We start from the raw sequence: 13,433 nt of genomic DNA, 5'->3' as shown, positions 1-13,433 counted from the left end.
GAGAATCCACTGGTAAACTTATTTGAACTAGTATATCAGTCAGCGCAATGGGCAGGTACAAAATTAATGGGCAGAGATCGGGACCTCTCCGACTTCCGATCTTTGCCCCGAACACCTAAGTGCAAATTTAGAAATGCTGGCATAAGCTATAATACAAACTACTTTTAATGCATAGCTGAGCCCATAAGGGGGGTGAAAAGGGGAGGATTTATTTATACATTGGAGCAAAATGAAGCTTCAAACTACAGTGGTGAGAACGTGAGCCAACATAATGACTTCTGGGGCCAAGGAGATGTAGAATAGTGGTCACTAAGAGCCCTGGAACCTAGGAGCCTGGGTTTGAAGATCCATGTGGGGGATGAGTAGGAAACTAGCCTGCAAAAGACAGGCAACTGGAATTACTATCACTGCATAAACCTGGACCATCCAGATCTTATCAGAAGTGAAAGGATGGATTCTAAAGGTCCACCTGCCACTGTCAGGATGGTTCTGGGTTGGGAAAAATTGCCTCCCCTGATAAATTCAATCATCTAGCCTGTTCCTTGGGTAGGTTTGTAGCCTATTTTATGATTCACTATGTGGCCTAAGAAACTCCAAGATGGGAAAAGGTAACTACAGTTTGTCCCATGCCACCACTATCACTGGGACACTTGAAAAAAAGCAAGAGAAAGATGACCTTGGGAGATGATCCAGTAGTATGAGCTTTTTATAAAAATTCCCGCAAATAAAGCCCAGTGAAGATGAGCCCACAAACCGAAATAATAACACTCATTCTAAAATATTCCACCAAGTGCCAGGGTCAGCAAACCATAATAAGCAGGGGGATTAGAACCCTGGAAACTGCATATAGAGTAATCTGGAAAAGGGTCTCAAATAAGATAGTAGAAATGAATTAAAACCTAAAGGATGGACTTGGAGAATAGACTTGTGGTTGCCAAGGGGGAGGGGGAGGGGGAGGGGGAGGGAGTGGGATGGGTTGGGAACTTGAGGTTAATAGATGCAGACTATTGCCTTTGGAATGGATTAGCAACGAGATCCTGCTGTGTAGCACTGGAAACTATGTCTGGTCGCTTATGATGGAGCATGATAATGTGAGAAAAAAGAATGTATACATGTATGTGTAACTGGGTCACCATGCTGTACAGTAGAAAAAAAAATTGTACTGGGGAAGTAACATTAAAAAAAAAAATTGCAGTTCCCGTCATGGCTCAGTGGTTAACGAATCTGACTAGGAGCCATGAGGTTGCAGGTTCAATCCCTGGCCTTGTTCAGTGTGTTGAGGATCCCGAGTTGCTGTGAGCTGTGGTGTAGGTCGCAGATGCAGCTCGGATCCCACATTGCTGTATCTCTGGCGTAGGCCAGCAGCTATAGCTCTCGATTAGACCCCCAGCCTAGGAACCTCCATATGCCACAGGTGCAGCTCTAAAAATAAATAAATAAATAAATACATAAATAAATACATAAAATTAAAAACAACAACAACAATAACAAAACCCCAAACAAACCAAAAAACCCTAAAGGATGGCGTTCCCAGAGTGGCTCAGTAGGTTAAGAACCTGATGTTGTCTCAGCGAGGCAACATCTGGCTCAATCCGTGGCCTTGCTCAGTGGGTTAAGGATTTGGCATTGCTGCCAGCTGTCTTGTAGGTCCCAGATGAGGCTCAGATCCAGCATTGCTGTGGCTGTGGCTGTGGCCAGCAGCTACAGCTCTGATTTGACCCCTAGCCTCGGAATTTCTACATACCATAAGTTTAGACATAACAACAACAATAATAACAAAAATCAAAAGCTTAAAATGTACTATTTTTTAAGAACAAACACATTAAAAAAAACAAAAGCAAACAGAACTCTTTGAAACTCTTTATCTAAGAGATAAAAACTAAAAATTTCTCACAATTGGTGAAAGACACCCACTCTCAGATTCAGGAAGTCCAATAAGGAGTTCCCATAATGGCGCAGCAGAAACGAATCTGACTAGGAACAATGAGGTTGCAGGTTCGATCCCTGGCCTTGTTCAGTGCGTTGAGGATCTGGTGTTGCCGTGAGCTATGGTGTAGGTCATAGATGTGGCTCGGATCCTGTGTTGTTGTGGCTGTGGCATAGACTGGCAGCTGTAGCTCCGATTTGACCGCTAGCCTGGGAACTTCCATATGCCATGGATGCGGCCCTAAAAAGGGAAAAAAAAAAAAAAAAGTCCAATAAATCCTGAGCAGGATAAAGGACAATAAATCAAGACCTAGATAAAATATATGAAATCCACAACACCAAAGGCAAAAAGATTATTTTAGGAGCGCTGGAGAGAAAAAACAAGTAGCTTCAAAGGAATGACAATTTGCCTCACAGCTCGCTTCTCAACCCCACCAGTGGAAATCAAAAGTTTTTCAAAGAGAAATATTATCTCCAAATCGCTAAGAATGTAATTGTCACCTTCGAGTTCTAAATTCAGAATGAGGTGGAATAGGAGTTCCGCTTTGGCTCAGTGGGTTAAGAACCTGACATAGTGTCCTCGAGGATGTGGGTTTGCTCCCTGGCCGTACTCAGTGGGTTAAGGATCTGGCAGTTGCTGAGACTGTGGCAGAGGCCAGCAGTTGCAGCTCTGATTTGACCCTTAGCCTGGGAACTTCCATATGCTGCAGGTGCAGCCATAAAAAGCAAAAAAAAAAAAAAAAAAAAAAAAGGAGAGAAAAGAAAAAAGAGGAGAAGGTGGAATAAAAACATTTTAAGATGAGGATTGAATTTCCCACTTTAGCTCTCTTGCAAAAAATTACATCTATAAAAAGGTCTGAGATTCAAAAAGGAATGGTAAGTAAAGAAATTTAAAAACAGGCCCTTAATCTAAGCAAAAGTCAACTGTGAAAAACAGAAATAATGACAAATTTGTGGAACAAAAATAAAGGATAATTAAAATCCTAGCTAATAATGTAGCGTAAGAATGGAGAGGACACTGAAGTTTTTCTCTTGTTTGGAAGGAAGACAGAGACACTAACTTTATATTTTGCTTCTTTTCTTTTCTTCTCTCTCTCCTTTCTCTTTTATTTCTTCTTCTCTCTCCCTTCCCACCTCCTCCATATTTCAGAATTGAACTATTCTAGATTCTTTGTTCATGGCTCATTATCATAATCGGTCCACAAGAGGCCCCTTTCTTGCAGGTATACTTGTGTACATCTGTACATATTCCCTTTTTTTTAAAAAAAATTTTCTTTTTAGGGCCGCATTCATGGCACATGTAAGTTCCCAGGCTAGAGGTCAAATTGGAGCTATAGCTGCCAGCCTACGCCACAGCTACAGCAGTGCAGGATCCGAACCTCCTCTGTGACCTACACCATAGCTCATGGCAATGCCAGATCCTTAATCCACTGAACCAGGCCAGGAATCGAACCCTCAGCCTCATTGTTCCTAGTTGGATTCGTTTCCATTGCGCCAGGACGGGAACTCCTGTACGTATTCCCTTTTATTCCCCTTATCCACTTTCAGTCCCCTCCCCATCATTGATAACTACTGTACTCTTTGACCGAGGCTTAAATTTGCATGTGTCTTTATAGAATACAAAGTGTATATTTATTTTAATTCACATACATAGTATAGAATAGAGTGCTACACTGTGACCCTGCAATTAACTGCTCAATCCAGAAACACTTTGGAGGGTGAACAGAAGCACCTTTCCCCCCCTTTTTTTTTCTTTTAGGGCCACAAGTGCAGTATATGGAGGCTCCCAGGCTAGGGGTCCAATCAGAGCTGCAGCTGCTGCCGGTCTACACCACAGCCACAGCAACACCAGATCTTAACCCACTGAGCGAGGCAAAGGATGGAACACACAACTTCATGGTTCCTAGTTGGATTTGTTTCTGCTGCACCACGACAGGAACTCACCACTTTGAAATGAATGAATAAATGAACTGTGATATATTCAGAGAATTGGATGTTATCAAATTATGAAAAGACGTAGAAGAAACGTAAATATCTACTACTAAGTAAAAGAAGCCAATCTGGGGGCATCCACAAGGAGGGGAAAATAAGGAAAAGACCCATTTATTGAGCTCTTCCTGTATGCCAGGTCCAGTGCCAAGCCCTGAAGCGGATCATCTCAATGGATCCTACAAATATCCCATAAGTTGGATAATGTGTGTCCAACATTATCTTCATTTCAGAGGGGAACTGAGGCAAGAGTTCTTACCCTTCTCTGTAACCCGTCCATCCCAGACCCAATAACACCATCTCCTGAATCCTTAGCAGAGAGCCTTCCCATGATGGCCCTGTATTGACGGTCACGGTGATGGTTAAATTTTCGTGTGAACATTGGTACACAAAGGGATGCCCAGATGGCTGGAAAACTATTCATTCTGGGGAAGTTGAGAGGGTGTTTCTGGAAGAGATGAGCAATGGACTCAGTAGACTTAGTAAAGAGATCTGCCCTCAGCAATGAGTGTGGACATCATCCAGTCTCTTAGGGGCCAGGTGCAAACAAGGAGGGCAAATTTTCTCCTTCTCTCTCTTCTTGTCCATGGACATCAAAGCTTCTGCCTCTTGAGCTGAAGATTCTAGGGCAACCCCAGTGGTCCCCTCGTTCTCAGGTCTTAGGTAGGACTCAGACTTGGAGTTACGTCATCAATTTTCAGTCCTAAGGCTCAATCTGAGTTTTACCACTGGCTTGACAGGTTCTCTTGCTGACAGAACGCAGAGTGTGGGACTTCTCAGCCTCTGTAACCGTGCAAGCCCATTTCCAGGACACACCTCCTCTAATGTATACCTCCATAGGCAGGTGACCCTGGAAACACAACTTTGAATTACTCAGATTCACTTCCACATATTTTTCAAGATTAAACATAGTTCTACAGGATCTGCAATGAATGGAATTGGAGGATGGGGAAAGATGATATGAAGGGCAGCCCATGAGTTCCATGGGGTTTTTCTTTTATTTTTATTATTTTTAAAACTTTTTTATTTTTGTCTTTTTAGGGCTGCATCTACGGCATATGGAGGTTCCCAGGCTAGGGGTCAAATCAGAGCTGCAGCTGCTGGCCTATGCCACAGCCATAGCAAGGCCAGATCTGAGCTGCATCTACGACCTACACCACAGCTCATGGCAACGCTGGATCCTTAACCCACTGAGCAAGGCCAGGGATAGAACCCGCATCCTCAAGGATACTAGTCAGGTTTGTTACCGCTGAGTCACCATGGGAACTCCTACACGGGGTGTTTAGACTTTGCAGAAGACAGCACCCTAACCTGGCATGGTGTCCAACCATCACTTGTACCCTATTGTTTACTCAGGGAAACCCTGACTAACAGGGTGTCTTACTGCAGGCAAGGAGGTCACATGTACCCACAGGTGTCTTATTATACATCCTGATCATGTGATATCAAAACGTGCTATACTATTCTTCCCTGATGAGAGAGACAAGACGTGTTATGGAAATAATGTCAATCTCTCACTAACATGGTCTCCCCCCAAAAGGATAAATTTTTAAAAATGTTATAGAAATACTAAAATGTTGTTAAATGCCTGCAATATTTTACTATTTTTCTAAAAGGAATTTGGGTATTTATACTGGCCACAACTGGATGAATTCAGGGAAGACCACTATCCACCCAGGACAGGCATGGATTGGTAAGGACCAGAGTCTCCAGTTTCTCTGCAGTGTGGACAACCCCTTGTGGCTTGCCCAAGGAGGCTTGCCTTGTGGAATGAAGCCCTTTCCCAGCACAGGCAAAGCCAAGAACTGAGAATTACGGACCCACGGGAGAACCATGAGGGATGCTCATGTCCAAGGTCATGGCCTGGGTCAGCAGCAAGGACCCCGGCATGAGCTCTTCACTCCTATGGCTCACTGACCGCAAGTATGTTCCCCTTGATATGTATGAACCCACTGAACAGCCACAGAAATAAGAAGGTAGGAAATGTGGGAGACAGAAAAAAGAACTGGTGGGAACTGTAGTGTTTCAGATCCTAGATAACTCAGCATCTTTTTCTTCATCAGTAGCTGTTGATGCCTAATGTGTAAACTGAGAAAACAAGACAATATATCATGGAGGACAGCCGTTCATTGACAGTGAGTTTCCTTTATTTCTCACCATGTCTTCACAACCATCCATCCCGGGATAATTCCAACACGTGCATCTCATAAAGAAATGAAGGTTTATATTTCTGACTCTATAGGACACATGTCCCCGAAATTTCAGTCACTTCCCAGAGTCTGTGCTTCTCCAGCAAACCTGCACCCCACTGGACCACCCTTCCCTTAGTTCATTCTCACTGAGCAGATGTCTGAAACCATGGGTCTCTTTTCCCTTCATGATGGACCTGTGTCCTAGATGTCAGTTTCCAAGTGCCCAGAAGAAAGCTTTTGACAGATGGAACCAACTAGAAAGGGGTATATTCAATGAATTCCAAGTGGGCATATTCGTTATAGACATAGGGAGCACAGGGGATGGAGTTAAGCCAGATGGTCCTCGGAAGTCCTAAGTCTCTCAGAATCTCCAGCAGCTCAGCTCTAATATTGGCCAGCCTCTCTTTGAGGGGAAGGCCCTGGGAGCTGTAACTCTCCTGAGGGGCAGGATAAAATGCTTGACATAAACTGGGCAGTCTGGTGGTACGTCGCAGCATCCTGCCCATGACGGCCACGGAGAGGAGGTTCCCACACAGGTTGATGGACCTGAGCTGGGAGCAGAGGCTCAGAGCCGGCAGGACAGACTCAAGTTGGGTGTCTGTGATCCCACACTGATTTAAGTCCAGGTCCTGCAAGGTGACTGCGACTTTCTCCAGCAGAACTTGAAGAAGCTCAGGATTGAAGTCAGTCAGTGTGACACCACCCAGATTCAGGCCCTTTGACCGACTGATGTTTGGACACTGGGACAGATGCATCAAGTCTGATCCCGTAACTAGGCAGTGAGTGACTGCAAAGTTGTCCAAGGGGGTTGTCAGGTACCTGGGGAGAAACTGAGCAATTAGGTTGGGGAAAGAGGGGAGAGAGATGACCTCCAGGTGAGAGACAATGTGCTCAAGGTCAATGTCGTTTGGACAACCCGAGAAAGGTCAATAGCCAGAATGACCAGTCTCCTTTTAGGCTGAGTCGGTTCACACTCATGGAGCACAGGGCTTCTCTTCCGAAATGCTCTGGTCTGATATGGTTTCTTCTCCTCAACAGCCTCTTCGCTTACCTACTTTCCCAAGTCATTTGCACACAGATATTTCCTCCTAAAGTAGGAATCATGGATCCTTCTTCACTAGAGCCCAATCCCCTTGTCTACAGCTTCCTAGCAGGTGTCCCTTTCTGGAGCCTCTATCCCAGTTTGTCCCTCTCCCTTGCTGTGTGTGGCTGCTCTCCCATGCTGCAGAACAGAGCAGCAAAGGAGACAGTGCATTTGACCTTGTACTGTTATCAGGCCATCCTCACCTGAGCAACTGGTCCAGGCAGCCTTCGAGGAAGAAGGAAGATTCCAGATGGAGATCCCGGAGGTGCTGCAGCCTGAGGAACTGAGAGGTAAATTGGACGACAACCTGTTGTTCCTGCTCCTCGGAGGCTGACATGAGGCATCTCTGCACATTGCTCATCTGGCCCAGGAGAGCAGCAAACATGGAGAAGGTGGATGGATGCCAATTACAGATCACTTCCACCTCCTGGATACAGTCCAGCTGGATCATACTGAGAATCTTCTGAGTATTTTCCGTGGGTACTGAAAAAATCCTCAGCTTCTTACAGCACAGGTGTATGGAGCCTATTCTCTGCTCCACCCAGCTCATGAGGTAGGTGAGGAACCCATCCAGGGTTCCATCACTGAGGCAAAGTTCTATGAACACCTCCAAAGGGGCGAAGGGATGCCCTGTCTCTGAACTGCCCTCAGGCACTGGTGCCCTCAGTGAGTCTAAGGACACATGGACATTGGATCCAGACCACATGCTCCAGAAGTCCTGGCCAGTCATCCTTAAATCCAGCACCCGCAGTTTGCACCTACAGTGGGAAAACAGCAGATTGGTTGGGATGGTTTAAGATCTGCACAGAGTGAAACCAGTCTTAGAATTTAAGCCACACTCGGACTTGCCACCTGTGCTTCACTTTACTTTCCTGGCCATCATCTGTTGCCTCGGGCTCTTCGGCCTCTCTGCCTTGCCTTCCTCCAGCTCCTTTTTCCCTTTCATCCTTCCTGGTTCTCCACTTCTAGTGCCTCTAAGCAACCCAGAGAGGATGCTGGGACATATCTTTTTCAAGCTTCCCTGCATCTTAGGCACTCCTACACTTCTGGAAGGCATGTTGCAAAGTGACCTCAGCCATGGCCAAGGCTCTGTGCTTCTTCACTGGCACCATCAGTAGCCTCTGTTCCCTGTCATTACCACCCACTCTCCCTGACTCCTGCAGTCTCTTCAGAAATGCCCAGGATCCTACCATGCTACCCGGATCAGACTCACCTGGGGTGAACCCTCTGGGCAAGCAGGACATCCAGCCCATCCAGCATGGCTTGTAAGGTTTCCACATGAGACATCTGCATCAGGCCTCCCATTAGGCCTCCCAGAGGAAGGCGGACAAAGGGCCAGGCTTGCACCATGGCCTTCAGGGTCTCCCTGTGACTCCCATAGAAGGCCTCCATGAACAGTGGGGGGAAGAGCTCCGTGGGCAGATACTCCAGAGCAGTGATGGCTGAAGATTCGTCCTTCAGCAGGCCAATTCCTGCCAGGTCCCGCAGTCTCAGAGGGTTCCAGACACTCATCTTGACTCTTCTCCTAAAGGAATCCTGTGGAAGCTGACAGACAACAAGGCGTCTTCAGGAGGTCAAGCATGAATCCCCTTCATCTGTCTCTCCGCCCCCCTCCCCCTTCAGGGGACCCAACTCAGAGCCACAGTCAGGGCTCAGGCAGGGCCTCAGTTTACCTGAATTCCACTTTGGGCTCCATGGGCACAAAGTCACAGCTGTGCCCCTGTGGGCACCAGAACAGGCATCTCACATGTACTGAGAAGGACAAAACCCAACCACTAATCCATCCGTTTCCCATCACTGTGTCACTTAATTATGTTGCACTGGGGAGTGGGTACCACAAGCCTGAAGGCTGAGCCCAATATTTTTGGCAAAACTATCTTTTTAGGACTGTACCCAAGGGTTATGGAAGTTGCCTGGCTAGGGGTCGAATTGGAGCTGTAGTGGCCAGCCTATGCCACAGCCACAGCAATGCCGGATCTGGCCCACACTGCAGCTCATGGCAAGGATGGACCCTTAACCCACTGAACAAGGCTAGGTATTGAACCCAAGTCCTCACGGATACCTTTTGGGTTTGTTACCACTGAACCACAATAGGAACTCCATTTTTTTTTTTTTTTGGTCTTTTAGGGCTGCACCCCTGCACATGTAAGTTCCCATGCTAGGGGTCAAATTGGAGCTGCAGCTACCAGCCTATACCACAACCACAACAGGGTGGGAACTGAACCATGTCTGTGACCTACACCACAGCTCGTGGCAATACCAGATCCCCAATCCACTGAGAGAGGCCAGGGATCTAACCTGAGTCCTTGTGGATAGTAGTCGGAGTTCGTTACTTCTGAGCTACACAATGGCAACTCCAAAGGAACTCTGGTTTTGGAAAAACTTTTTTTTGTGTGTCATTTCTTGGGCTGCTCCCTCGGCATATGGAGGTTCCCAGGCTAGGGGTTGAATTGGAGCTGTAGCCACCGGCCTACGCCAGAGCCACAGCAACTCGGGATCCGAGCCGAGTCTGCAACCTACACCACAGCTCATGGCAACGCCGGATCCTTAACCCACTGAGCAAGGGCAGGGATCAAACCCACAACCTCATGGTTCCTAGTCGCATTCGTTAACCACTGCAGCACGAAGGAAACTCAATTGGAAAAACTTTTAAAAAGACCCTCACTTAGGGCCCTAAAACTATGGAAATGAATGCCATTTACATCAATTAAATATTTGTCATGTCAAGAAATAAAATTCCAAACAGACATCTTTCTTTGAAAAGATCTCCTTGGTTAAAACATTAGAAATGGTATAAACCAAAGCACAAATCTAAATATTTGGGATTAAGTCAAAACTACATTAGAGGCAAAACCAAAACCTTCCATAAGTACATCTGACAAGAAACAAATTTTTAAAAATTCTCCTTCTGAGTTCCCGTCGTGGTGCAGTGGTTAACGAATCCGACTAGGAACCATGGGGTTGCGGGTTCGGTCCCTGCCCTTGCTCAGTGGGTTGACGATCCGGTGTTGCCGTGAGCTGTGGTGTAGGTTGCAGACGCGGCTTGGATCCCGCGTTGCTGTGGCTCTGGCGTAGGCTGGTGGCTACAGCTCCGATTCAGCCCCTAGCCTGGGAACCTCCATATGCCGCAGGAGCGGCCCAAGAAATAGCAACAACAACAACAACAACAAAAAAGACAAAAGACAAAAAAACAAATTCTCCTTCCATCCTGAGTTGCATGAAAGCATTCAAGACCAGCTGACCACGGGTAAGATGAGGGTGCCCTTGGCTGAGGTTGGCAACTTACCAGCTGTGATGTGGTTGGTGGGATGCTCAGACCTGGTGGAGAACTCAGGAGGTGACTCCAGAGGAAGAAGTTGCTGGAGCCCCTCTTTGGTGCCTGAGGCTTTTTCTAATCACATCTTTACTCTTTCCAACTACTCACTTCCAATCAGAAAGCACCACCTGATGAGATTCCAGACTGTTGATCAGGTTAATCCTGATTGGATCTTTGTCCATCGGAGAGGAACTGATTGAATCAGATATTCGTTCATGAAAGAGAAAGAATGAGGAAGGGGAGTCAAGGACTCATTCATTGATTCACTCCACAAACACTGAGTTGTCTCCATACCCAGAGTTACAGTGGTGGGTGTGAGACACCGAAGGGGTTACTGTTTTGTGATATTGGAGAGGAAAAACAAAACTTGAAAGCATCATTGTTAGGGGATCTTTGGCCATATCAAAATTATCAAAATGTCTCAGAATTAAAACAGTTCATGAAGCCAGTGGTGCTGTCCCCAAAAGAAACAGAATACATGTGTTCATGTAACAAGTGTTACTTAGGTGTAATGTCCGCAGCAGAAGAGGAGTCCCAATTGTGGCTCAGCGGGTTAAGAGCCTGACTAGCATCCATGAGGATTCAGTTGGATCTCTGGCCTTGCTGATTTGGTTCAGGATCCGCTGTTTCCCCAAGCTGTGACATAGGCTGCCAACAGGGCTCAGATCTGGTGTTGCTGTGGCTGAGGCACAGGTCGGCAGCTTTGTCTCTCATTTTTCCTCTAGCCTGGGAACGTCCATATGCTGCAGGTGCAGCCGTAAAAAGAAAAAGAAAAAAATAAAAGAAGAAAGAAAATGGGGGCGTGCAGACATGGAAATGATTGTCTTGAAGGATAAAGTTTTTTGCTTTTGTTGTTGTTGTTGTTGTTGTTGGCTGTGGTACAAAGTGGCTTGATGCAGGATCTCGGGTCTGGGGAAGAAAAGGAAACGGGAAAACATGAGCCTGGTCAGAGAGCAAGCGCATTGCTTTGGGGGATGTGGCTGGTCCTCTAGGCTTAAGTCAAGGCTTCTCTGAAGGAGGTCAGGTCAAAATCACAGTGAGAAATGAGAGTGGGGGCCAGGCATTCCTCAAGAGACCCTGAGAAGGACCCAAGACCTTGTAAAATATCGGGATACATTTTCCCCTGGGGCAGGAGGGTGATGAAAAGATATCTCTCTGGATGGAGATTAGATAGTAAAGGGACCCCGCTAAGAGGAGGCAGCGTCATTCTTCAGGGCGTTTCCCCCGGAAAGATGGGATCAGCACGGCAAACTGAATGAAAAGACTGAACCTGAGAATGTGAGTGGAGGGAGCGCCTGTGCGTCCTGGGAAGGGAGACAGTTCCCAGTCTGAGAGCTGCTGATGGGGGTGCTGTGGGGTCTCTGGGAACTCAGGCCCAGAGGGAGAAATAAACACGGGGCAGTCGCTCAGAAGTTCGGCATCATCAGGGCAGTGGCTGCCAGAAGCTATCCTCTAGATTTCCCCATGGAGGATGCTCCTCAGGGGGCATGAGCCCCAGCCGTTTTCTTTTCTCTCTCTCTTTTCCTTCTTATTTTGTTTTTTAGAGCCACACCTGCGGCATATGGAAGTTCCCAGGCTAAGGGTCAAATCCGAGCTGTAGCCACTGGCTGACACCACAGCCACAGCAACGTGGGATCCAAGCCGAATCTGTGAGCTACCCCACAGCTCAAAGCAATGCCAGATCCTTAACCCGCTGAAAGAGGCCAGGGATCGAACTCGCATCCTCACAGATACTACTTGGATTCAATGCTGGGGAGCCACCATGGGAACCCCAGCCCCAACCATTTTCCAGGAGGTCTTGGGAACCCAACGACTGCAGTGGGAACCCAACCCGCTGACTGCATTCCAAGTATGTTTTGATAATTTCTGTTTTCTCAAACTTAAGTTCAGAGTTCCCGTTGTGGCTCAGCAGGTTAAGAACCCAGCTAGTATCCATGAGGATGTGGATTCGATCCCTGGCCTCATTCAGTGGGTTAAGCATCTGGCATTGCCCTGAGCTGTGGTGTAGTTTGCAGATGTGGTTTGGATCCTACATTGCTGTGCCTGTGGTGTAGGCCAGCAGCTATGGCTCCAATTTGACCCCTAGCCTGGGAGCTTCCATAGATCACAGATGCTGCCATAAAACAAACAAAAAAACAAAACAAAACAAAACAAAAAAACAAAATGAAAAAAAAATCTTAGGTAAATTCAACAGACATTTTGATCATGGTGATGGCATCAGGCACAGAAATAAAATTCTTGGTTTCCCTTCACATGAAGCACTGTTCACCAATGCCAACACCTTTCCTGCACAACATTCAGAATCTTCATTTGATATTTAATCACCTGCCTCATTCAGGGATGACTCCAACCCTGTTCTGGATCACAGGGAGGTTTTTTGGTTTTTTTGTTTTTTGTTTTGGTCACTGGTCTTTTTAGGGCCGCAATCGAGGCATATGGAGGCTCCCAGGCTAAGGGTTGAATCAGAGCTGTAGCTGCCGGCCTACACTACAGCTACAGCCGCGCCAGATCTGAGCCACATCTTCGACTTTCATCACAACTCATGGCAACGCCGGATCCTTAACCCATTGAGTGAGGCCAGGGATAGAACCCTCGTCCTCATGGACATTAGACGGGTGGGTTAACCACTGAGCCACTATGAGAACAGGGAGACTTTTTTGAAGTTCAGGATACAAAGATAGTGAGACCCTCTCTCTATCCTAGGATTATCCATAACCTCATTCTTTGTCATTTTCTCCTAAAAAGCACAGTTCTCAAATTCTGGAGTCTATAATGGGTGAGGAGACTAAACTGCAAACTTTCCAAAGGGCATCCCATTCCCTGGCATTGATGCCAAGGCGGGGACCCTCCCCTACCCAACTAGGCTGGGTCATCCCATAACCCTCCCCCCAGTCAAAGTGATTCCCAAACAACTCATAAAACCACT

At 46.7% G+C, this 13,433-nt stretch overlaps 1 protein-coding gene across 1 annotated transcript; it reads right to left on the bottom strand.

Annotated features, from left to right (window-relative positions):
- Window positions 1-6,361: 6,361 nt before the first annotated feature.
- On the bottom strand, window positions 6,362-8,703 carry LOC125133326 (melanoma antigen preferentially expressed in tumors-like). Its single transcript, XM_047791435.1, has 3 exons — window positions 8,405-8,703; window positions 7,395-7,949; window positions 6,362-6,926 (listed from the first exon to the last, which is right to left on the bottom strand). Exons 1-3 carry the CDS (start codon window positions 8,701-8,703, stop codon window positions 6,362-6,364), a joined length of 1,419 nt encoding a protein of 472 aa, XP_047647391.1.
- Window positions 8,704-13,433: the final 4,730 nt, after the last annotated feature.

The sequence above is a fragment of the Phacochoerus africanus genome, chromosome 8, assembly GCF_016906955.1.
Source record: "Phacochoerus africanus isolate WHEZ1 chromosome 8, ROS_Pafr_v1, whole genome shotgun sequence".
Taxonomy (NCBI): domain Eukaryota; kingdom Metazoa; phylum Chordata; class Mammalia; order Artiodactyla; family Suidae; genus Phacochoerus; species Phacochoerus africanus.
The sequence above is the reverse complement of the archived record's forward strand: the minus strand, read 5'-3'. Positions and strand labels throughout refer to the sequence as shown.

Excerpts from the sequence above, each read along its gene's own strand:
- LOC125133326 (XM_047791435.1), bottom strand. The coding sequence starts at position 8,703 with ATGAGTGTCTGGAACCCTCTGAGACTGCGGGACCTGGCAGGAATTGGC. Across the intron at positions 7,950-8,404 it reads GCCCAGAGGGTTCACCCCAG|GTGCAAACTGCGGGTGCTGG; the intron begins GTGAGTCTGATC and ends TTCCCACTGTAG. Across the intron at positions 6,927-7,394 it reads TGCCTGGACCAGTTGCTCAG|GTACCTGACAACCCCCTTGG; the intron begins GTGAGGATGGCC and ends GTTTCTCCCCAG.